General features: G+C 26.3%; 7 protein-coding genes across 7 annotated transcripts; 3 read left to right on the top strand and 4 right to left on the bottom strand.

The window, feature by feature from the left end:
* Positions 1-366: 366 nt before the first annotated feature.
* Positions 367-2,982, bottom strand: DICPUDRAFT_97778 (uncharacterized protein). Its single transcript, XM_003287599.1, has 4 exons — positions 2,280-2,982; positions 1,959-2,161; positions 1,503-1,880; positions 367-1,430 (listed from the first exon to the last, which is right to left on the bottom strand). The coding sequence occupies exons 1-4, from the start codon at positions 2,848-2,850 to the stop codon at positions 447-449; spliced, it is 2,136 nt and encodes a 711-aa protein (XP_003287647.1). The 5' UTR covers positions 2,851-2,982; the 3' UTR covers positions 367-446.
* Positions 2,983-4,656: 1,674 nt separating this feature from the next.
* DICPUDRAFT_54966 (uncharacterized protein) lies at positions 4,657-7,148 on the top strand (the record flags this gene model as incomplete). The annotated part of the gene is made up of 2 exons (XM_003287614.1): positions 4,657-4,994; positions 5,332-7,148. The coding sequence occupies 2 exons, from the start codon at positions 4,657-4,659 to the stop codon at positions 7,085-7,087; spliced, it is 2,094 nt and encodes a 697-aa protein (XP_003287662.1). The 3' UTR covers positions 7,088-7,148.
* Positions 7,149-7,297: 149 nt separating this feature from the next.
* Positions 7,298-8,733, bottom strand: DICPUDRAFT_151786 (uncharacterized protein; the record flags this gene model as incomplete). The annotated part of the gene is made up of 2 exons (XM_003287598.1): positions 7,298-8,629; positions 8,731-8,733. 2 exons carry the CDS (start codon positions 8,731-8,733, stop codon positions 7,298-7,300), a joined length of 1,335 nt encoding a protein of 444 aa, XP_003287646.1.
* Positions 8,734-9,474: 741 nt separating this feature from the next.
* DICPUDRAFT_151785 (uncharacterized protein) lies at positions 9,475-11,253 on the top strand (the record flags this gene model as incomplete). The annotated part of the gene is made up of 3 exons (XM_003287613.1): positions 9,475-9,624; positions 9,803-9,868; positions 9,940-11,253. The coding sequence occupies 3 exons, from the start codon at positions 9,475-9,477 to the stop codon at positions 11,251-11,253; spliced, it is 1,530 nt and encodes a 509-aa protein (XP_003287661.1).
* An 861-nt stretch (positions 11,254-12,114) lies between these two features.
* Positions 12,115-17,941, top strand: ABCC16 (uncharacterized protein; the record flags this gene model as incomplete). Its single annotated transcript, XM_003287612.1, has 3 exons — positions 12,115-12,636; positions 12,881-16,191; positions 16,750-17,941. The coding sequence occupies 3 exons, from the start codon at positions 12,115-12,117 to the stop codon at positions 17,939-17,941; spliced, it is 5,025 nt and encodes a 1,674-aa protein (XP_003287660.1).
* Positions 17,942-18,040: 99 nt separating this feature from the next.
* DICPUDRAFT_32789 (uncharacterized protein) lies at positions 18,041-21,872 on the bottom strand (the record flags this gene model as incomplete). Its single annotated transcript, XM_003287597.1, has 2 exons — positions 18,041-21,615; positions 21,698-21,872. Coding segments are annotated over 2 exons (3,750 nt in total), but the record flags the coding sequence as incomplete, so codon positions are not given.
* A 1,659-nt stretch (positions 21,873-23,531) lies between these two features.
* Positions 23,532-25,170, bottom strand: DICPUDRAFT_94457 (IMP dehydrogenase; the record flags this gene model as incomplete). The annotated part of the gene is made up of 1 exon (XM_003287596.1): positions 23,532-25,170. The coding sequence occupies one exon, from the start codon at positions 25,168-25,170 to the stop codon at positions 23,623-23,625; it is 1,548 nt and encodes a 515-aa protein (XP_003287644.1). The 3' UTR covers positions 23,532-23,622.
* Between the last annotated feature and the right edge of the window lie 1,488 nt (positions 25,171-26,658).

The following is a 26,658-nucleotide window of genomic DNA, read 5'->3' as shown; positions in this document are numbered from 1 at the left end:
GTCAATTGCAATATTTCAATTTATAATGATGTTAAATAATGAATATGGATCATTGTCATTATCATTTTTTTTGTATTTTGTAATAGTGGGGTTTAAATGGGGGGCAACTACCAAATATACATGTTGTTACAAATCAAACATAAAACAATTAAAAAAAACAGCATCTACTAATTTTTGTATTAATAGAGGTCAATTCTTCAACAAAAACATTGGGATAATAAAATTGATGTTTTTAAAAAATAAAATAAATAAAATAAATAAATATGAATAACAAAAAAAAAAATCCAAAAACAAAAAAAAAAAAAAAAAAAAAAAAAAAAAAAAAAAAAAAAATTTGTGTGTATAAATAATATATTTTATTAAAATGATAAAATTAAGCTATAAATTTCCACAATCAAGCTTGTTTTTTTTTTATCATTAGTTTTATTTATATTGTTTTTAAATTGTTAATTATTATTATTATTATGTTGATGAGGTAAAAGGTTTTTTAAAGGGGGCACTGGCGCGTGAGAGGGAATATTTATAGTTAGCCTTGATGAATTGGTTGTTTCTTGATATGATGAATCATTTGCTTTAAAAATATTGCTTTTACTTTCTAATTGATAATTAATTTTTGTAGTTGATTTTATATCAATATTATTATTTGATGAATATTCATTATTATTACTGTTATCATCGTTGTTATTACTATTATTATTATTATTATTATTATTATTATTATTATTATTATTATTATTATTATTATTATGATGGCTATGACTATGGTGATGATAATTTCTTTCATTGTTATCATCTCCATTACTATCATTTTCATTTATATTGTTATTATCTGTATTTAATATATCTGAAATACTGTGTGACGTTTGTAAAGGTGATTTATCTTTCATTGTAGTCCTTTTCATTTGATCTACTAATTTATAATTTGAATGATATGTTGGTGAGTATGATTGTGATGGTGATTGATAACTATTATTACTATTTTTATTTGTAACAGATGTGTTTGATGGTGAAGATGACACATTTTTTTTTAAAGGTGAATAACTATTACTATTATTACTATTATTTTCACCATTATTATTATTATTATTATTATTATTATTATTATTATTATTATTATTATTATTATTATTATTATTGTTGTTATTATTGGGTTGTCGTATAATAGTTTGACTTGCTATGGTTGTTGTGGTTGTTGTGGTTGCGATTGGCTGGGAAGGTGTTGATGGCTGGGTTTCATCAGTTAAAAAGAATGGATGTTGTAAAGCTTCTAAAGGTGTAATTCTTTTTTGGGGATCATATATTAGCATTTTTTCAATTAAATCTTGAAATTTTAAATAATCTAATGTCGAGTGACCTGGTTCATTCTTTCTTCTACCTTGAGGACCACCACTCTCTACTCCAATTATCTCTGAAAGTTTCCTTTTGCAAAACTAATGATTGTAAATGAATTGTATAAAATTAGTAACTATCTACATAAAGAGTTATAAAAACGGGATACTTACATCACTTTTTAATTTTTCAGATTTTTTCAATTGATATGTATTATCTATTGGGTCTTTTGTAAAGAATTTCTTTGCTTTTGGGCTAGATTCTATCATGTAGGTTGGTGGTAAGTCCATTACTTCAATAATTTTAGTTAGTTGATCTTGTTCGTTTTGACCTGAAAACAGTGGCTCACCTACATGCATTTCAACCAAAATGCAACCTAAACTCCACATATCAATAGAAAATGAATAATCCAATTCCAATAAAATCTCTGGTGATCTGTAGAATCTACTTTGAATATATTTATACATTCTTTCGTTTGAATGACATGAACTACCGAAATCAATAATTTTAATTGCACTTCTTTTTGGATTCCTTAATAAAATATTTTCTGGCTAAAATATAAAAAATTTAAATGTTATTATTACTATTATTACTATAGTTATTAGGGCTATCTATGAGTCTATACTTACTTTTAAATCGCAATGTATAACATCAACTTCTGGAGTTGACATAAAAAATAAGGCTGTTAAAATTTGGTGGGCAAATTTCTTTATTAAATTTAATGAAACACCATGAAAATGGGTATTTCTTAATAAATCATAAAGATTATATGATAATAATTCGGTAACTATACAAAGATGATTTCTAAATTTAAAGTGATGCTTTAATTTAACTATTAAAAAAAATGAAAATTTGAAAAAAAATGAAAAATGAAAAAATAAAAAAAAAACGAAAAATTAGTGTCATATGCTATAATGATATATAACTACATCCAATTATGACTGACTTACTTATTTTATATTGATCCTCTGGATCTTTATTATTCATTAGCTCTAACAATTTAATTTCTATTAATGCTTGATTATAAAATGGTACTTTATTTTTAATGATTTTTATTGCGACGTATTCATTAAGTAAACGATCATATGCTTTAACCACTTGACCAAACGAACCTTTCCCCAAACTTGAATGAATTTCGAATCTATCTAAAAACACTTCGCCAATTCTAACAATATAATCTGCATTTTCATCGTCATAACCGTCATTAAATTTACCACCATTTCCAACTTTAGTTTGAGCTTGTTGCTGTTGTTGTTGTTGCTGCTGTTGTTGTTGCTGTTGTTGCTGTTGTTGCTGTTGTTGTTGCTGTAGCTGTTGCTGCTGTTGCTGCTGCTGCTGCTGTAGTTGTTGTTGTTGTTGAAGTGCCGCTTTATTTTTTTTTGCTTTTGACGCATAATACACTTGATTTATATTTTTATAAGTTTTAATAAGATCTATACTTAATTTAATAATTGGTGCTTCGCTTCTTCTGCTACTTATATTATTATTATTATTATTATTATTACTATTAGCTGACTCCATTTTTATTTATTTTATTATTCTCTTTCTTTCTTTCTTTCTTTCTTTCTTTCTTTTATTATACAATATATACACGACTATTAATTATTTATTATTTTATCCTTATTATTATTATTTATTATGATATAATTATTTGCCTTATAACATGATATTATTATTTGTTATGATTTATTATTTATTAATGTAAAAAAAAAAAATAATAAAAAGGATCCAACTTGTCTATTAAAAAAAGAAATTAAAAAATTAAAATAAAAAAAAATAAATAAAAAAAATAAAAAACAAAAATAAAATTTATATATATAACTTTTTTTTCTAGTTTTATGTGTAGTGTGTGCTTTTAATATTAAATTTATATATATCGCGTTAAAAGTAGAATGTGTAGTGCGATAGTGTGTTGTGTAGAGTGAGTGTATAATATGTAGGTTTGTTTATTTATTTCTACTTTATATTGGTTGTTTTATATATAATCTTATTATTATTTTTATTGTTATTATTATTTTTATTGTTATTTTTAGTTTTTTTATACTAGTTTAATCAAAATATAAATAAATGAAAATATATGATAATATTTAAAAAAATTGAAAAAAATAAAAAAAAAAAATAAAAAAAAATTTTAATTTTTTTTTTTTATAATTTTAAAAAAAATTTATTTATTAATATTTGTTTGTGTGTCAAAAAAAATAATAAAGAAAATATAATAATACCCTTTGTTAAATAAAACTCTAAATATGGTTTTTTAAACACACAGTTATCCAATGATAACAGATTACTAAAATAATTACCATAATTTGAAATTTTATGAAGGGTATGTTTTTGATCTTTTTTGGAAATTGCCTCTTTTTTGTTTTTTCTTTTTTTTTTTTTTTTAAAATTTTTTAAGTAAATCATTGCCATTTTCTATTATTTAATAAATTAAATAGAGAATGTTTAAACTTAAATATACTTATTTTTTAAAAATTAAATTTAATTTAATTTTTTTTTAAAAATAATAAAAATTATTTTTTTATTTTTTTTTAATTTTTTTTTTTTAAATTTCTTTTTTTTTTTTTTTTTTTTAATTTATTTATTACAATAATATATTTTTTTATTACTATCTCTTTTTTCATATTATCTAATAGTAATCATAAAATTGCTTATACTTTAAAACTAAATTTATTAAATAATATTAATATTGTTTCTTATATCAACTCACAAAATAATAATATTACCTAAATTTAGTTTATTAAATAGTAATAATTATAATTAATAGTAATAAATAAAATATAATAATAGTTTCAACAATAACAATATTAACAATCTTTTTTTTTTTTTTTAATTAAAATTTTTTTGTAAATAAACAATTCTATTTTTTTTATTTTTTTTTATTTTTTTTTCTATTAATTTGTTCCATGGATAAATACTATTCCACAAATAGAACTAAAAATTTACACTTAGAAAACAATCAAAACACAGGAGTTAATATGAATTCATGTTCACCATCCACACCAATACCAAGTAACAATAAAAACAGTCGTATTAATTTAAATAGTATAAATAGACACAGTGGTTTTTTAAGTGGCAATAGTGGAAGATATGGATATGAATCATCAACAACATCACCATATACATCGTCATCGACAATAAACCAAACTGATAGCTATTCGAACTCACCAACATTAAATGTTAATAATAACAATGTTATAATAAATTCAAACAACATATTTGTAAAAAAGAAACCATCAAAATATAAAGTTAGTTTTTCAATCAAAAACACCAAAGATAATCAAAGTTTTGAAGATAAACATTGTTTTGGTATAAACAGTTTAGCATATGATTTTAAAAAAAGATATTTTATATTCAGCTGGTAGAGATTCAACTATAAAATCATACTATATTTATGACAAAGCAAACAGTAATAATAATAATAATAATAATAATAATAATAATAATAATAATAATAATAATAATAATAATAATAATAGCAATAATGACAACGATATGGATAGCAATAGTAGCCATGAAGATATTTTATTGGGCAGTGATAACAATGATATTGAAGAAAATGATAACGAAAGCGAAACTGACAAATATAAATTTAAAAAATCATATGAAGACCACACCGATTGGGTTAATGATTTGTTTTTAAGAGATGAAGATGGTATAAGTAAGTATAAAACCATCCAAAATAATCCCAAAAAATTAAATTAACACTTTTATTATTTTTTTGTTTTTAGTGGTTTCATGCTCATCAGATTCAACTATAAAGATTTGGGACACAGAAAATGAAAAAAATATACGTAGCTTCAAATTTCATGACGACTATGTCAAAGTTTTAGCCTATTCACAGGGATCGAAACATTTTGCATCATCAGGCTTAGATTCACATATTAATATTTGGGATTTAAATACATGCTCAATGGTACAAACATTTTCAATAAATAATAACAATAATATTAATGAAATGGACAATATCGATGAATTTACACCACCATCATCACTAACTAGTAATATGAACAACAATGTAAACTATTTAAACAGTGCAAATAATAAATCATATCTATATGGAAAATCTGGGGGTGAAGGTATTTCAATTTATAGCTTAGCGATTTCACATGATTCATCATTTGTATTGTCTGGTTCTACTGAAAGAGCAATCAGAGGCTGGGATGCTAGAAGTGGTCAAAAAGTATTCAAACTAAAAGGACATACCGATAATATTAGATCTATAATTTTAAATCAAAATTCAACACGTTGTTTATCTTCAAGTAGTGATGGCACCGTTAGACTTTGGGATATTGGTGAACGTAGATGTATTCAAATATTTGATGATATTCATACCGACTCTGTTTGGTCGTTAGCTGCATCACCCAGCTTTAGTCACTTCTTTAGTGGTGGTCGTGATGGTATGATATTCTTAACAGATTTAAAAACCAACCAATCAAAACCCATTGCTAAAGAAAAAGATCCAATATTAAAAATATTAAATAATCCTGATACTCGGTCAATTTGGGTATCAACCTCAAACTCAAATATCAAAAACTACAGTTTATTAAACCATTACGATAAAAACAATAGCTATTTATTACAATCAATAAATATAAAAGAAGAAGAAGATGAAATAGCCAACAACTCAATTTTATTACAAAATAACAATGATGATGATAATAGTAACACAACAAGTAGCAATAGCAATAGCATCAGTAACAATTTAACATTACAGCCAAATATAACCATTCAAGGCAGAAGTGGTATTATAAAGCATCAAATTTTAAACAATAGAAGACAAATTTTAACAAGAGATAACGAAAACAATGTCCAACTTTGGGATATCACACTTGGTAAAGAGATAGAAACATTTGGCAAAGTAGATTTTGATAAGAAACTTTTAGAAATAAATGAAAAAATATCAATTCCAAAATGGTTTGAAGTCGATACCAAAACTGGCTGCTTAAATATTACTTTAGAATCATCAATTTGCTTCAATGCCCTTGCCTTAATTAGTAATTTAGGATTTATTGAAAATAAGGACTTTTTGACCAATATAGGTGTTAGTATGCTACACACCTTATTTTCAAAATGGAGAGTTGAAAGATACAACCTATATCAAAAAAAAGAGAGATTACGAGACTCCAATGATAGTGTAAATAGCTTAACAAGTTCAAATAGTAACAGTACCGATAATCAAGATAACCAACCGCCCCCACAACCACCAACAACAACAAGACAAAGCCAACAAAGACAAAGCCAACAATTAATATTAAACATGGATAATGTTAAAATATTTCCTTTACCCAAGAATACAGATGTTGTAGTATATGATGAAACCAACTCTCTTGTATTATATAGATCAAAAGTCGATGAATTTACAGGTAAAGAAAATTTAAGTATGATAGATTGGCTATCAAAATGCCTAACATCATCAGAATTTCAAAATAAAGGAAATATTTCATACATAGATTTTAAACTGGATGGAATCGATGACGACTTTAAATTTAGCTATGAACAATTACAAGTTCCATATTATTTCCAAGTAAAAGGCATCTCCAACTACATTTGGAACAAGGTATCCGCACTTTTCGATACCAAACCTCCACCTCCAGATGGTTATTTCGAATTTTTTTTACAGGGCGAAGAAATGAAACCAAGTTTTACAGTGGCCACAATCAAAAACTTTTATTGGAAACAAAATACCTTTGTAGAATTAAAATTTCGTGTTAAACAAAAATATAGAAATGAATTATTAAAAGTTTATAGAAAATAATAGTGACAATAAACAATACAATAAATTAATTATTATTTAAATAATAATAAATAATAATAATAAATAATTAACATATTTTTTAACTTTAACTTTTAAAATAAAATAACATCACAATTTTGTACACTTAATAAATCAATAATAAAAAATAAAAGTAAAGAAAGTTTTTTCTTTTTTTTTTTTTTAATGTATATATAAAAAAATCAAAAAATTTTATTTATCCACCTTTACAGTATGTTTTGATAAAACTTTTGGTACTTTTACAACTTGACCAGAATTTTCGGCAACATTCTTTATCTTTCTCATATTTGATTTGTGGATTTCGTTCTTTATAAATCTCTTTTTATATACTAATTTTGGTACTCTACGATGAGTTGAAATAGTTTTAAGTTCTGGAATTTCTTTGAATTTCTCTTTGATTTTATCTTGATATTCTAATTTCTCTTTTTCTCTATTTGAAAGAATACCCATTGGAGCAGAGCTTTGGGCTTTCCATACTCTTATATTCATATCGTCACTACCAGATAAAATGAATCTACTGTCTGCGGTGTAAAGTACTGAAAAAATTCTTTGCATTCTATTTGTAAAGTAAACTTCACGACTCTTGAATGAGTCTACTGGGAAAATACGAATAGTCTTATCGAGACCACCCGATACGATTTCACGACCAGTTGGTGAATAATCGACATCTAAAACAGCACCAACATGATCTCTATGAACTGTCATTGCCTTATCTAATTTTCTAATATCGTATTGATAAACATTTTCATCTTCGTTACCTATAGCTAAAGTGAATGATTCTGTTGGATTCCATGCTAATGCATTATTTCTCATTGTGGTTGTTAATTTTTGAGCTGGTGAATTTTGACGAATATCATAAAGAATGACATCACGGTCAGTTGTACAACTTGCTAATAAATCGGTTTCGATTGGATTGAATTTAACTTTTGTAATGGTACCATAACCCCAGGACAATGTTTGGAATGGTGTTGATCTTTGATGCTTCCAAATCTCTACATTGACACCTGATGTTGCAAATGTACTACTATTACGTTGATGATCGATTGATGTAAATGCATTTTTACCATTGAATGATGACACTATATCCTCGTTGAATGTAAACTCTGGCATATCCAATTTCCACATCTTAACTGTTTTATCTTCACCACAACTGATAACATATTTGCCATCTGGTGTAAATGTGATACCACGTACAAAACCCTCGTGTGATTGAATTGTGGTTCTCTCTGTAAATGATGTAAGATTCCAAAGTTTAATAACACCATCACAACTGCCTGATGCTACACAATTTAATTGATTTGGATGTCTTGTCATTGTAAAAATACCATCACTGTGACCTGATAAACTTGCAACAAATGGTTTTGCAAAAACTCTATCTAATTTAGTTGCATTAAGTGCTCTAACATACTCTCTAGGTCTTTCGAATGGATGTAAATTTGGATCTAAATTTCTATGTAATTTTCTAACATCTGATGCTTTTTCTTTAGTTTCCTCTTCTTCTGATCTTGAGATAACTTTAATTTTCTAAAATAAAAATTAATTGAAAAAAAAATAAAACAAACAAACAAACAATTAATTAATATTATTATTTATATTTATATTATTAATTTTATTTATTTATTTACCATTTTCTTTTTATACAAATATACAACCGAATATTATAAAATATAAAAAAAAAAAAAAAAAAAAAAAAAAAAAAAACGAAAAAATAAAATTTTTTTTATTTTTTTTTTTTTTAGTTTTTATTTTTAATTTTAATTTATTATTTAATTTTGTTTTTTATTTTATAATTTTTTACATCATATCATTTTTTTAAAGATATGTTTAAATACAATTTTAAATTGTAATATATTTGATAATCTATTTAATATATATATATTATAAGTAAAATAAATAAATTTTTTTTATTTTTTTTTTTTGATTAGTAATGGGGGTTTTTTTTTTCTTTTTCTTTTTCTTTTTTTTTCTTTTTCTTTTTATTTTTTGGTAATTATAACTTAATTAACTATTTGTTTTTATTTTTTTTTAGTTTTTTAGATTTTGAAAGTGTAAAAATAATAAAATAAATAAAAAAAAAAATAAATTAAAATAAATAAAAAAAAAAAAAAAAAATAAAAAAAAAAAAAAAATATTTTTTAGTGATTTCAATAAAATTTATTTCAATAATTAAAAAAAATAAAAATTTCATTTTTTTAATTTTTTTTTTATTTTTTTTAAATTTTTTTTATTTTTTTTTTTTAAAATTTTATTTTTCCCCATATATTTTTTTTTTTTTTAAATTTCTTTTTCATTTATATTTTTCTTTGTTTCGAATATATATAAAATCTTATATTTTATTTAAATATATATTTTTATAAAAAAAAAAAAACATGACTACTTTTTCAGAATATCCATTCCTTGCTGAGCTTGGTCTCAAAGAAGAAAATGCTGGTGTTTTCAATGGTAAATGGGGCGGTAAAGGTGATCTCATTAAATGCCACAACCCAACCACTGGTAAAGTTATTGCCACTGTCAGAGGTGTAAGTATTATGATTTGTTTATTTGTTTATCATTAAATGTTTTTTCTTTAAAAATAAAAAATTTAAAAAAAAAAAAAAAAAAAAAGAAATTTAATATAAAATTTCATATGAAAATAATTTAATATAAAAGAAAAATGAAAATTAATATGTGTATTTTTTTTTCATAAATATCTATTAGGCCACTCCAGAAGAATATGAAGAATGTGTCCAAGCTATGTTAGCTGCCAAAGACAAATGGGCTTTAGTAAGTGATCAAAAAAGAAAAAAATAAAAATTCGAATTAAATATTAATATTAATTTTTTTAAAATTTTTAGACCCCAGCTCCAAGAAGAGGTGAAATTGTTAGATTAATTGGTAACGCCATCAGAGATAAATTAGTTCCATTATCCAAATTAATTTCATTAGAAATGGGTAAAATTTTTATTGAAGCCAAAGGTGAAGTTCAAGAATTTATTGATGTCTGCGATTATGCCACCGGTTTATCAAGAACCATCAACGGTCAAGTTATCCCATCAGAACGTCCAGGTCACGTTTTATTAGAATGTTGGAATCCATTAGGTTTAGTCGGTATCATCACTGCCTTCAATTTCCCATGTGCCGTCCTTGGTTGGAATGCTGCCATTTCAATGATCTGTGGTAATGTTCAATTATGGAAAGGTGCTTCAACTACCTCACTTATCACCCTTGCAATCACCAAAATTATTGCTGATGTTTTAACTGCTAACGATGTTGATCCAGCTATTTGCAGCACCATCATTGGTCCAGGTCGTACTGTTGGTGAACAAATGATCCAAGATAAACGTTTCGGTTTAATTTCATTCACTGGTTCAACTGAAGTCGGTCGTCGTATCTCATCAGTTGTCCATGGTTACTTTGGTAGAACCATCCTCGAATTAGGTGGTAACAATGCCGTTATCGTTGCTGAAGATGCCAACATTGATCTTGCTGTTCGTGCCGTTCTCTTTGCCTCAGTTGGTACCTGTGGTCAACGTTGTACTACCTGTCGTCGTTTATTCATCCACGAAAAACACTATGATGCCGTTGTCGATCGTTTAAAGAAAGCCTACCAATCAGTTAAAATTGGTAACCCATTAGAAGAAGGTGTTTTAGTTGGTCCACTCCACACCCAAGGTGCCGTCAAGGAATACCTCGAAGGTCTTGAAGAAATCAAGAAACAAGGTGGTAAAATCATCCAAGGTGGTAACAAAATCAATGTCATCGAAGGTGGTAACTTTGTTGAACCAACCATCGTTGAAATCAACCACGATGCTCCAATCGTTAAAACCGAATTATTCGTTCCAATTCTCTATGTTATGAAATTCAAAAACATTGATGATGCCATGGCTTGGAACAACGAAGTCCCACAAGGTCTTTCATCCTCAATTTTCACCAACACCCATAACAACGTCTTCAAATGGTTAGGCCCAACTGGTTCAGATTGTGGTATTGTCAACGTTAATGTTGGTACCTCAGGTGCTGAAATTGGTGGTGCTTTCGGTGGTGAAAAAGAAACCGGTGGTGGTCGTGAATCAGGTTCAGATTCATGGAAACAATACATGAGAAGAAGTACCTGTACTATTAACTATTCAGATTCACTCCCATTAGCCCAAGGTATCAACTTTGGTTAAATTTAGGATCATCATTTTCAAAATATTAATATAAAAAATAAAAAAATAAAAAAAATCTATAAAAAATAAAAAATTTTTAAAAAAAAGATCATTTTTTTAGTTTCTATTGTAAATTAATTATTATTATATTTTTTTATATTTTTAGATTAATGGCGATGCACGAAATAAAGAGGTGCTAATATAAGCATAAACACAAGTGAAAAATAGCACCATAATATTAGTTGCCAATTTTTCGGAAAGTGAAGTTAACAAACAATTTAAGAATAAAATTTAGAAATATAAAAACTAAATAAAAAAAAAAATCACTTCTAATAATATTTTAATTTATAAAAACCTCAACCAATACAAAAGGTCAAATTATTGTTTTTTTTTTACAATCTTTCGTTTTTTTTTTTTTTCATTCCGAACAATATTAACAATAATCATTTTTTCTTAAAATTATAAAAACCTTCCAGATGATCCAAAAACGATAAATGATAAGGATAATTTTTAATCACAATATTTAATAATATTAGTAAATTAATAATTAAATTTAATAACGGGACCCGTAAAATTATTTCTTTTTTTTTTTATAAAAAATAACCTAGGTTTCTTTTATGTGGCACAACCGTCTTTTTTATAAATCATTTTTGGAATAAAATCGTCCAAAAAAAAACTGAGAAAAAAACAAAAAAAAAAAATTATTTTTTAAATTTATTTTTTTTATTTAATTTATAAAAAAAAGACAAACATAAGAAAAAAAAAAAAAAAAAAATTTTCATTTATTTTTTTAGTTTTTTTATAGTTTTTATAAAATTTATAACATATTTATCCAACCTTTATTACTAATTAAAAACAATTTGTTTATAATAAAAATTAATAATGGAGGACAATAAATATTTAAATTTAAATAATGGTTTTAAAGACAAAAAATCGTTTGAGGAAAATTCAAATTTTTTATCTAGATTAACTTTTCATTGGGCAAATAGGATTATAATATATTGCTATAAAAACATTTTACAAATTGAGGACTTGCCAGATTTAGCAAGTTATGATAAATCAGAGTATCTAACAAGGGTTATGGAGAAGCACTGGAGCAAAGAGTTAAAACAAGCTAATCCATCTTTTTATAGAGCCTTGTTTAGATCATTTGGGGGTTATTTCGCACTAAGTTGGATCCATTATGCAATTTCCACCATCACTCAATTTATATCACCAGTAATTCTTGGGAAGATAATACAAAATATTATTGAAATAAGATCATCATCATCATCATCAATATCATCAGATGGCAGTAATAACTATGGTTATATATATTACCCAATTATTATGTTTGCCTGTTTAATGGTTGGTTCCATATGCAATTGTCAATCCAATATGATATCATCAAGGACCGGAGAGAGAGTAAGTTTTTACTTTATTGTGTAAATAACATTTCAATTTTTACTTTTTTAACGGTTATTTTTCTACATAAAATAATTAATATTTAGTAAAATATATTTAACAAAATAATAATTATAATTTAAAAATGATTAAATAGCAAAAGAGGTTTTTTTTTTATTAAATCATTTATTTTTAATAATTAATAATTTATTTTTTTAAATATTTTCTACTAATGTTTTTATCATATGCACTTTATATAAAATAGTTAAAATCAATTCTTTGTTTATTTATCTACAAAAAATCATTAAGGTTATCAAATTCCTCAAGAGGAAAAAAGAGCAATGGGGAAATTGTAAATTTAATGAGCAACGATGCACAAAGATTATTGGATATATTTAGTTTGGTCAATACCGCCATTTTTAGTTTACCTTTACTTATAGTGTCTATTGGGTTACTGTATGTCTACATTGGTTGGGTTAGTTTCGTTGCTTTGGGCATCATGATATTAACTTATCCATTTAACCAAATGGGTGGTAATACAATTGCAGAAATCAGAAGGGAGCTAATCAAATATACAGACAGACGTGCAAAAGTTACAAATGAAATATTTCAAGCTATCAAGGTTATCAAGTACTATTGTTGGGAAGATAGCTTTGCACAAAAGGCAATCAAAGAAAGAGAAGGTGAGATTAAGTTCCTCCTAGACTTTGTTCGTTACCGTAATAGACTAATTGCTTCGACTAGTGCCATTCCTATTATTGTCAATATTGCCGTATTCTGTATTTATTATGCTGTTCATAAAGATTTACCTGCCGAAAAAATATTTCCTGCTATAGCCTATTTAAATATCTTTAGAGTTCCATTTACCTTCTTGGCATATGTAATGTCGCTTTATATTCAATTTAAAATATCAATCGACCGTGTTACCGAGTTTCTATTAATGCCAGAGATTGATACTAGCCATATCATAAGTGAAAATAATCCAAATAGTCCATATGGTGTTGTGATTAGAAACTCCTCATTCTCTTGGGATTTAAAAAAAGAAAAAGAAGAAACTGTTGAAATAGAGGAGGAGGTATCCCAGGGTCTTATTAAATTAGATTCATTGTCTTCACCAAATTTGGCCACCAGCTCTTTTACTCTTTCAAATATAAATATCGAGGTCACAGGTAATGGTTGTTTAGCTATGATTATTGGAAGTGTAGGCAGTGGTAAATCATCTCTACTCCAAGCTATTCTAGGCGAAATGTCACTTATTAAATCAAGTTTATCAATAGTTAAGGTAAATGGGTCAATTGCTTACTCTTCACAACAAGCATGGATAATGAATGCAACTCTTCGTGATAACATTTTGTTTGGTTTACCATATGAAAAAGAGAAGTACGAATCCATTTTAGATATTTGTGCATTGGTCCCAGACATCGAAACATTTCCAAATGGAGATTTGGTCGAAATTGGTGAGCGTGGTATAAATTTATCAGGTGGTCAAAAACAAAGAGTTTCCTTAGCTAGAGCAATCTATTCAGATAGAGATATATATGTTTTAGATGATGTGCTTTCAGCAGTTGATGTCCAAACAAGTCGTCATATATTTTACAAATGTATAAAAGGTGCACTCAAAAGCAAGGTTGTTATTTTTGCAACCAACCAATTAAATTATATTTCTCATTCAACCCAGGTACTCGTAATGAAAGATGGCGAAGTTCAAGATAATGGCCCATATAGTTTATTATCAAATAAATATCAGAATATGGATACAACATCAGAGACATATGAAAAATCCGAGTTTATTAAATTGATGAAGACTATTCAATTTGCACATGACCAACAAGAACAGCTCTATGAGGAAACCAAAGATACCACTGCAAACAAAGAGGTCAATAAAAAAGATATAAAAGAGAATGGGGATGGTACATTAGTTGCTAAAGAAGAAAGATCAGAAGGTTCAGTTGCACTTAAACATTATGTTTACTATTTTACTGTTGGTGGAAAGTTTTTATTCTTTACCGTATTCTTTGTGGCTACTCTGGATATGGCTATAGCCACCTTTTCAACTTGGTGGCTAAGTTTTTGGTCCTCTATGCAATATGAACAAGAAGGCTCTATAAACCTTAGTGGAGTTCAATTTTTAGTTATATTTTTAGCAATCGGTGTAGTTTCAATGATAGTTTCAACTGCTCGTTATTATGTTTTATATGAATATTCCGTTCGTGCTGCTCGTATTATCCATATCAAGCTTTTCAACTCATTAATTAGGTCAACAATGGCATTCTTTGATACAACCCCAATTGGACGTATTTTAAATAGACTAACAAAAGATACCGATACTGTTGACTATACATTAGCCGGTAGTATAAATCACGTTTATTACTTTATCACATCAGTCATTGCAACTTTGGTGGTAATTTCAATTGTTACACCAATGCTTTTAGTACCATTAGTCCCAATCAGCATTATTTTTTACCTAGTTCAATATTATTTCCGTTTCACCTCAAGAGAGCTTCAAAGATTAGAATCAATATCACGTTCACCTATATTTTCACATTTTTCAGAAAGCTTAAATGGTGTTGTTGTATTACGTGCTTTTAAAAAAGAACATGAAAGTATTGTCAAGAATCAAATCCTTTTAGATAGTAATAATAACTGCTACCTTACACTCCAATCAGTTAACCAGTGGCTAAGTTTGCGTTTGGACCTATTGGTAAACATCATCACTTTCTTTTGTTGTCTTTTTATTTCACTTAATAGATCAACAATAGACATTCCAAGTATTGGTTTATCTTTAAGCTATGCTCTTAGTTTATCAAACTCATTAAATAAAGCAACTATTACAAGTGCCGATACAGAAACTAGAATGAATTCCCTTGAGCGTATTGTAGAATATATGAACGTACCTTCAGAAGCACCAGCAATTATAGAAAACAATAGACCACCAGCAAATTGGCCAGAGAATGGGGTAATTAAATTTGATAAAGTTTCATTATGTTATCGTCCAGGTTTACCAAAAGTATTAAATCAAATATCTTTCGAAATTAAAGGTAAAGAAAAAGTTGCTATTTGTGGTCGTACAGGTTCTGGCAAAACAAGTTGCACAACTGCCATATTTAGATTAGTCGAGCTAGCCGAAGGTAAAATTATTATAGATAATGTTAATATATCAGAAATAGGTTTAAAAGATTTACGTGAAAATATTTCAATTATTTCACAAGACCCAGTATTATTTAATGGAACCCTTAGAGAGAATTTAGATCCATTTGGCCAATGGGATGACTCTACATTATGGAAGGTTTTGGAGGATGTTCAATTAGCAGAATACATTAAAAAAACAGAAGGTGGTTTGGACTCCATATGTTTGGAAAATGGTGATAACTTTAGTGTTGGCCAAAAGCAACTCATTTGTTTGGGTAGAGCACTAATAAGACATACCAAGATATTAATTTTAGATGAATCAACCTCATCAATTGATAGCCATAATTCAGAAATTGTTCAAAGATGTATCAATGAAAAGTTCAAAGATATAACTGTAATAACAATTGCCCATCGTTTATCCTCTATAATGTTTGTATTATTCAAATAGTAAGATCACTATGAACAATTATTAATTATTTTTTTTTAAAACACAGGAACTCTGATAGAATTTTGGTTTTGGAAAAAGGAAAAGTTGTAGAGTTTGACACACCTTCAAATTTATTAAAATCAAATGGATTGTTTAACTATTTTGTTGATGAACATGGAGAAAATAATGCAAATTATTTAAAATCATTAATCAAAAAATAAATAAAAAAAAATTTATTATTTCATATTACCTTTCTTTTATAATTAAATAATATTTGTTTAAATTTATAAACTGTTTAAATAAAAATGAATAATAGTTTAATTGATTTAACAATAATTTATTTAATTTTTTTTTTATTTAAATTTATAATTTTAAATTTTTTTTTTTAAAAAAAAACGACTAAAATTATTATTTTTTATTTTTTTTTAATATTTTTTTAGTTTTTTAAAATTAATAAATATGAATCAATTATTAAAATCAATAAATCTTTTAAACAAATCAAACACAATAAGGCCTAAACTAATATCCACAACCAATATATTTAATAATAACCTTAATCAGTATAATTATATAAATAGTTTTTATGCAAGCAAAAAACAAGAGGAAAAAAAAAGAAAACAACAAATTATAAAAACAAAATCAAAAGCAAGAGAAGAATTAATTAAAAAAACAGATATTAAACAGCTTCCCAAATCAAATTTATCATATGCCAAAAAGAATGAAGATATAAAAAAATTAAATTTAATTGTTGGTGAAAAATCATCAAAGAGACTTAAAGAGTCCACAAGAGCAGATTGGCATTTAAGATTACAAAAGACGAAAGATAATGGACCAACTAAAAATACCACAAGATCAAACCTATCAGCAACTGCACAAGCTGCAGCAGCAGAGGCATCATCTAAAAATAAGAAATTTGAAAAACTAGAATATGATGCCAAACTATTAGAAACAATTAAAGAGAAAAGACTTGGTATTCACAGAATATATAAACAAAAAAGAGGTACTACCAAATTAGAAAGTGTTAAAAAAGAGGTAAAGAAAGGAATTGAAAGATTTTTCGACTCAAAGATGAAACTAATTGGTTCAGCCAAATCACTACATTCATTTTTACCAGAAACTTTACCAGAGGTAGCATTCATTGGAAGAAGTAATGTTGGGAAATCAAGTTTAATTAATGCACTCACTCAAAGGGGCATGGCAAAAACATCAGATAAACCTGGTTTTACCCAATCCATCAATTGGTATGAAATAGGATCAACATTATACTTAGTCGATTTACCAGGCTATGGTTTTGCTTTTGCTAAAGATGTAAAATTAGAATCATGGGAGAACATTACCCATGAATATTTAACCACTCGTAAAACACTAAAATGTGTATACATTTTAGTTGATGCACGTCATGGTTTGAAGGATAGCGATAGAACTTTATTATTGGAATTAGATAAAAAGAAAATCAAAACCCATATAGTGTTAACAAAAGCTGACTTGGTCCTTCAAATCAATCTTGCAAAAAGAATTCAAATTACAACCGATGAACTTAAAAACTATCACCATTCAATTTTACCAATTATCACTGTTAGCTCTAGAAGCTTGGCTGGTGTTGCCGATCTATCGAAACAAATCAAAACTAAAAAACTTTTTGTAAAACCAGTTAAAGAAAATCCAAACAAAAAATCCAAAGTAATTTTACCTCCAAAAGAGTTTGAAGAAAAAAAGCAATTAAAAAAAGAAAAAAAAGCAAACTCCTTAAAAAAATTATTAAAAAAATAATAAAAGATAACAGATTATAAACTTTTTTTTTTTTTACATTTACAATAGTTATTTTTGTTTTTTTAAAATATTTTAAATTTATTTAAAAAAATTTTATTTTTAATCATCCTCACATTTTAAAATGATTGGATCTATCGATTTTATACAATTTGAATTATTATTATCATTTGGTTCTGTATTGATACAATTATTAATACAATTATTTGATTTAATATCTTCATTGGTGTTTTCACTAATGATTTGATTATTATTATTATTACTATTATTATTGTTATTATTTTCACCATCAATAAATTTATTTTCGGACCCTAAATTATTATTGACATTATTATCTTGAATTTTTAAACTATTTAAATTACTATTAATTTCTATAAAAGATTTATCTATATTTGTTTCTATAATATCTAATGGCTTTATAATAATATTATTTGAAACAGGTTCTAAGGGTGGCGATTGAGGGACTTCAAAATCAAAAACTTCAGTTACAAGAGCGGAACCATCAGGAGCTTGTATTGTTTTAACTATTGTTTCAGCAATTGTAATTGAATTTTTTCTCTCTCTACCAAGTACGGCTGGTACATTTACTATACTACTAATAGCGCTATCTGATTTTACACTGCTAATAGTTTGAACATTATTATTATTTAGTGGAGATAAAATTGGACTATCTAATAATTGATTATTATTGCTATTAATATTATTGTTAATATTGTTACTAAAATTATTATTATTATTATTAATATTATTATTGGTATTATTGATGATATTACTACCATTAGTATTACTAATGTTAGTATTATTATTAATATTATTGTTAAGATTATTGTTACAATTTGATGAAGAAGTTGTTGTTGATGATAATGATGATGATGATGATGATGATTGAATATTACCACTGCTAATTGCTTTAATTGTTTGTTTTGATGTCTTGGTTCTTATTGATTCCCAAGTATCCCTATTTTCTTCATGAGCTGCTTTAAATCTTAATAAGGTATCTAAAATTTCTTCGCAATTTGGTCTTTTATCTGGATTTTCATCCCAACACCTGGTAATAAGAGTCTTTAATTCTTCTGGGCAAAATTCATTAATCTTGGGTCTAACTTTATTCTTGGAGGTTAGAATAATAATTTGAATATCCATAGAGATTGGGTGTTCGTGGAATGGTCTTAAATAGGTGCCAGTAATACAACGTTGAACAGCTTCCCACATAATAACAGCCAAAGAATAGACATCTGATTTAGTATTAAATAAGAGACCATCATAAATTTCTGGGGCAGTGTAAGCCATTGTGCCACGAAGCATACCAAGAGTACTAACATTTGTCATTGTCATTGTACGAGTGAGACCAAAATCACAAAGTTTAGCGGACCAATCTGATGAAATTAAAATATTTAATGTCTTTAAGTCACGATGAACCATTGGTGGATTCATGTTATGAAGATACTTGACACCCTCTACGACTTCGATCATCCATTTGAACCATTTATCCCAATCAAAGTCCAATAAATTGTTATTTAAAACTTTGTGGAGTGTACCTTTGCTGCAATACTCTACAACCATGCTTAATTGATTTTCTTCGATACAACTACCATAGAAAGAAATGAGGAATGGTGATTGAATAGTACTAAGAATATCGCACTCTTTTTTAAATGATTCAATTTGTTCGGTAGTCATGTTTGAACCACGCATAGTTTTAATTGCTACAAATTTTTCCCTATATTTTCCTTTATAAACTTTAGAGTATGTACCTGAACCAATTCTCTTTATATATTCTAAATCTGCACTTGGAATCCAATGAACCCAACCACGAAGGGTAGAAACATCAAAATCTGATTCGTCGTCACTGCTTTCGTCGTCTACTAATTGATGTTGGTGATCTAATGGGTGTTGATGTGAGTGGAATGGTGGTGGATTATTATGTGGTGAACTGCTCATGTTATGTGGTGAGTTTGGTAGATGTCTTTGTGGTGAATGACCTCCTGAGCTATTGGGTGGACCTGTAACTTGTAAGAAAATAGGTATCGATTTTCTTTTCCACATATCATCGCTGGATGCTCTAAGAGTGACTGCATCAGTACTTCTTCTCCATTCACTGGGAATAACATTGGGTTCAATTTGTGGGATTTGTCTAGAAAGTCTTTTGTTGCTAATTGCCTGTTGTTTATGAGTAACTTGAAAAAATGTTTGAGATGGATCCTCCCAAGTATCTTTAACTTCAATAATAATTTCTTCATCACCTAAAACCCTTTCAATTTTTGATCCATTTGGTTGGAATGGTAAAACTAATGATACAAATGTTGTGTGGCTTGGTAAAAGTAATTTTTGCTCTACCGACAAACAAACGTCTTTTGCGTTGGTATCGTTTTGGACTGCAATTGTAAAAAATGTGCCATCTAATGAATCTCCAAAGTAAAATCTCATTAAACGCATGATATCTTTGGGCTGGACTGAAAGTCTATTTTTTCTTTCTAAGAGACTGCCATTATTCTTTTTGGCAAACGGACTTGGACTTGAAGATCTGCTCATTCCTGTACTACCACTTAAAGGCTTATTAGTAGTTGGTGGTTGAGGTGGTTGTTGCTGTGTGGCTGGGTGATAAATTTGTGGTTGTTGTGAATATTGTTGTTGTTGTTGTTGTTGGTGTTGTTGTGCATATTGTTGTGGATGTTGCTGAGTTGATTGAGGTTGTTGGAGTGAAGGTAATAAGGGTGAAACTTGGATTGGTTGTTGCGATGGGTGTTGATTTTGTGTAGCTGTTTCTGCTGATGGTGATTTTTGTTGTTCAGACTGTTGTTCCACTGGGTGACTATTTGAAACTGGTTTAAACCCTATTAAATCTGGATTACTTGATCTAGAGCCATTTGCTATTGAACCTGGAACAAATGAACCAGATAATGGTCTACCTGATTTATTTGGCGATGAATCTGTGGTTATTGTAGTGGTTGTAGTGGTTGTTGTAGTAGTGGTAGCTAAATGAGTTGGAGGTGGCTCCATTTCCATAGTACTTTTCAATGATCTACTATTTCTTTGGGGAATAACTGGTGATGTATTAATTGGTGTTATATTATTTGGTGTGGATGGAATAGATGATGATAATGGTGAATGTGATGATGATGAAGATGATAATGATAACGAAACTAATGATGATGACATTGGAGAAATAAAACTATTATTATTTAAAAGATTATTACTATTTAAGGTATTATTGGTATTATTATTATTATTGTTATTATTGTTGATATTATTATTGCTATTATTATTATTATTATTATTATTAATGTTATTCAAATAATCACGAGGTGGTGGTGGTGGAGGTGGGATTGAAGGTGGTTGTGATATATAAGGATTACCACCACTTGTACTACGATGATGGCCATATGTATTATTATTAGGATTTAAAATTTCGCCTGAACTTGAAAGTGGTGATGTATCTGATTCTATTTGGGGTGATTTTTTCTGTGAAATTGAAAATGTTGATTTTTTTCTCTTTAATACAAAAATTGGATCTGATTTATGATTTTTTCTTCTACGGTCTACAATATCCCAAACATAATCCTCGTTTGAAAGTCTTCTATCTTTCCAACGTCCAAAATTTGCTTTGGTTCTTTTATATAAATAGCATTGAACTCCACTCGAAGGCACTTTATCTTTTAGACCCTCACTTACATCACCAACTGAAAATTAAATTATAAATAAAAAAATTATAAAAATTAGCTAAATTGATATTTTTTTGTTATTTATAAATATAAAACATACCTGTGTTTGTTGAATCCAATAATAAAGTCCAATACATGTGATTATCATTTGCCCAATAAATTCGAAATGCTCTTTTCGGGGTCTCTTTATTTGTATTTATATTGATACCAACATCACTTAATGATCTTTTTCTTGAATTTTCATCTAAAGGTTTTGGTTGATCATTTTCCATTTTAAACTTTTAAAATTTATAATATATTATAAATTGTTTATATATATAGTTGTTTTATTATTATCTACAAATTTCTATCTACAATAACTATAAAAAAACTATATAAATATATTTGTAAAGTGCTAAAAGTATTCTAAAACCTATATATAAGATTTGTACCTTTTTTTTGTATATTAATTTATTATTAAAAAAACCCTATTAACTATTTCTATAAAAAAATTCTATATTATAAAATTTAAAAAGAGCATTAATATTATATAATTTATATGTCATATATCTTTTTTAAAACTAATTATTTTATTTAGCTATTATTATATAGTTATTTTATTGATGTTATTAGGGATTAAAAATTAATATTTAATATTAATTTTAATTTTTAAAATTATGAGCAAGAAAAAAAAAAAAATGGAGATAATAAATCAAAAAAAAAAAAAAAAAAGGGGGGGGTTTTTTTTTTTTTTTTTTTTTTTTCTTTTATTTTATTATTTTTTATTATTTTTTATTATTTTTTTTTTTTATTGTTATTTGATTACATTTATTTCTTTATTATGCTAATAATTATAAATATCTATAATGGTTAATGTATGATGTGCACAAGTTGAATATTATTAAAAAAAACTATTTAAATTGCTGTATTATGCTATATTACTGAAACTATAAATGAACTATAACATGATATACTATACTCTTTAACTATTTTGATTTGGGTGATTATTTGAGGAGTAGAAAAATATGTTTCCAACTATTTATTTGGTTTTTTTTTTTTCTATGGTATAATTTTAGACCCTAAAGTTTCTTTTTTTTAGTTTTTTTTATAAAAAAAAAAAAAAAAAAAAAGGGTAACAACAAACACTAAACAATCGTATTAAATTGCTAATGCTGTTATTGTTTATTAACTTTTTCTCATACAATTTGAGAGATAAAGAGAAAAAAAATAAAAAAAATTTATAAAAAAAATAAAAAAAAAAAAAAAAATTAAAAAAATTATAAAAATTAAAAAAAAAATTTTTTTAAAAAATAATTTTAAAAAAATATTTTTTTAAAAAAAAAATAAAAAAAAATAAATATTTTTGATTTTGGTTACACTTAAACCAAATATATCAATTATGAAATAAAAACCATATAAATGGTACTGTTTATTAACAAAATAGTAATGAAATAGTAATAAGATAATATGAATAAAATGAATATATGAATAGTAATAAAAATAATAATTATAATACAAGATATCTAAAATTTTGATTTAGGAATTACACCTAAATCATTTTGGTTTCAGTTTATTTTTACCCATTTTTTTTTTCGCATTTTCTTTTTTAATTTAATATTGATTTCATTATATCTTAAAATAAAAATTGTTTATTTTCGTATCTTCCACCAAAAAGATATTTAATTGTTTTGTGGTATGTGTGTTTAGTGTGTTTTGTTGTAGTGTGTTTTTATGTGTGGTGTGGTGTGTATGTGGGTTTGTCTTATATTGTCTCTTTAATTATTTCATCTCAAATAATGATCCGGTATAAATTTTCGATAGATGATATATATATATAACATTGTTTTATAAGGTTATTTATAAAATTAATTATATTATTTAAAAGAAATTATATAAAAGAATAAATTTAATTTTTAAAATATATCACAAATAAATATTTTTAAAAATAAACGAGTATTTTAATATTAATATATTTTATATATCCATGTATATATTTATATATATTTACAATTTTATTGATTGGGTTTTTTTAAAATTTAATTTAATTTAAATAAAATGTTTTTCATATGAGAATAAACTATGTACAGAACCTTCGACTTGAGCGGCAGCAGTTCTAACTTCGAATCTAACTTTACCGCCATAAACACTTTCACGAAGATTGGATAATGAATTACAACCAAGATCTTGAAGACCATGTTTAATACCTTGAACAAGATATGGAACGAATTTTTTAACTGAACCTTTATCTACAACACTACCACTGACACCTTGAGCAACTTTAATTTTATCACCTTCGCTAAAGTATCTTTGGTCACCACCTTTAACCATGGCTTCAAGTGAGCCCATACCACGGTATTTCTTTAAACGCATACCATCTTTATAAAAGTATTCACCTGGAGCTTCTTCAGTGCCGGCTAACATACTACCCATCATAACGGATGAAGCACCTAATGAAAGACCTTTAATGATGTGACCAATGGAACGAATACCACCATCAGCAATAATTGGTACATTGTATTGGCTGGAATAGAGGGCACATTTGAAAACAGCAGTAGCTTGTGGACGACCGCATGCCATAACTTCTTGAGTGGTGCAAATAGAACCTACACCCATACCAACTCTGAGACCATCGACACCAGCTTGAATTAAATGTTCACATTGGCTGGTGGTTACTACATTACCACCGATAACATCGACCTTTGGATAATTTCTTTTAATGAATTTAATCATTTCATGTTGATAAATGGAATCACCTTGTGATGAATCGAGGATAACACAATCGACACCAGCCTCAGCGAGAGCAGATAAACGTTGCTTATCGGTTTCTCTTGTTCCAAGTGCAGCACCGACTAAAAGTTTCTTATTTTCGTGATCTTTGGTTGCCAATGGGAAATCTCTGTTCTTTAAAAGATCATCACGAGAAGCTAAAGCAACAAGCTCACCATTTTCGTTGACAATTGGTAACTTTCCTTTCTTACTGGTTCTCATAATGGTATTTGCTTCTTCGAGTGAACAGTTTTGTTGACCAATAACAAGATCGGTTGTCATAACTTCACTGAGAACAGTTGAACGATCCTTAATGAAATCAGTATCACGACTAGTAACGATACCAACAAGTTTACCACCAATTCTACCAGTATCAGTGATTGGAATACCAGAAAAACCATATTTAGCTTTGATTTGATCAACATCAGAGACCTTGTGGTGTGGAGATAAAACGATTGGATCAGTAATGAAACCATTCTTGAATCTTTTAACTTTTTTAACTTCTATAACTTGCTCTTCGATACTGTTATTGTAATGAATAATACCAATACCACCCAATAAAGCCATATTGATTGCCATGAGATGTTCTGTGACAGTATCCATTGGAGAACTAACTAAAGGAGCATTTAATTTAATATTTTTTGTGAGGTTGGTTTGAAGTGGAACATCGTCGGCTGAAAAATTAATGTGTCCAGGTAACATAATTAAATCGTCATATGTGTAACCATGTCTTTGTTGGAACAATTCAAAGCAATCGAATCCATCTACAAACATGTCATCACTGTAACTTTTATTAGTACCTTTAATAACTTTATTAATTTTTTCCATTCTGAACTTGTGTGTGTGTAATTAATTAATTATTTATTTAATAATGAAAATAAAATTAAAAAACAAAAACAAAAAATAAAAATTTATTATTAGTGCGGTGGGGGTTATTAGGGGTGAAAAAAAAATAAAAAAAAAAATAAAAAAAAATTAAATACACAATTTAATGTAGTTATAATGTGTAATAATAATAATGCCCAAGAATTATATAAATTTTTTTTCTATTTATATCATTTTTTTTTTATAAAAAATAAAGAAAAAATAAAAAAATAAAATAAAAAATAAAATAAAATTAATTTCTATTTCGCCTTCTACTGGAACATTTCTATTTCCGTAGTCTATGGCTAAATCTTTGAAAAGTAGTTAAAATTTTTAATTTAAAATATATTATTTTTTACAAAAAAACCGAAAGTTTTTATTTTTTATATTTTTTTTTTTTTTTTTTGAGATCTTTTAATTGCAATTTGCGGTTATTTATTCAGTTTTAATCAAAAAAATAAAAATAAAAAAATAAAAAAAAATAAAAAAAAATAAAAATTATAGTAACAAATATTACTAATTAAATAAAACTTTGATTTATTAATATTTGTTTTTGTTTAAAAAAAAAAAAAAATCATGTATGGCTGACGTGTAATATAAAATTGATGTTATTGAAATATCTGAATTCTAAAAAAAAAAAAAAAAAAAAAAAGAATTTGCAATTGGGTTTTTTTTTTTATGAAAGAACCTTTGAAAACAATGTTCAATATTCTAAATAAAATATAAACAAATCTCTCGAATTGAGTCTTTTGAAAAACAAATGTTAACTGTTTTTTTTTATTTTACATACTAAGAAAAAATAAATAAATAATACACTGCAACATTGTTGCAAAATATTTTTTTTTCTATTTGATTCGATTATAAAACAAATTTTAGATAGAGGATTTTATTTAGGTTTTTAAATTGATTTGGTCATATTATATTATTATGTTGGTTGTTGGTGTTGCTTTTAAAAAAATTTCTATTATATAGTTTTTATATTTATTTATCTTTCTTTTGAAGAATTTTGTAAATTTTATTACCATAACCATATTTTTCTAAAAGTTTTTGATGATCTAATTTATATAATGGAACTGGTACATCTTTTTCAGTCCAACTATTGTAAAAAAAAAAAAATAAAGTTAGTTTACAAATAGAAAATATTTTAAAATGATTGATTATATGTTGAAAATTTTTAGTCATATTCATGATGAAAATTACTAATTATTGACTATTAATTATTGATTATTGATTACTAATTATTGATTACTAATTATTGATTACTAATTATTGATTACTAATTATTGATTATTGATCATTGATCATTGATCATTGATTATTGATTATTGATTATTGATTATTTGTTTTTTTGGGTATTGGTTATTTTGGTTATTAGTTATTGGTAATTGATTATTAATTATTGGTATTGGTTATTAACTATTGGTTATTGGTTATTGGTTATTAGTTATTGAT

The sequence above is a fragment of the Dictyostelium purpureum genome (assembly GCF_000190715.1).
Source record: "Dictyostelium purpureum unplaced genomic scaffold DICPUscaffold_106, whole genome shotgun sequence".
Classification (NCBI taxonomy): Eukaryota; Evosea; class Eumycetozoa; order Dictyosteliales; family Dictyosteliaceae; genus Dictyostelium; species Dictyostelium purpureum.
The sequence above is the reverse complement of the archived record's forward strand: the minus strand, read 5'-3'. Positions and strand labels throughout refer to the sequence as shown.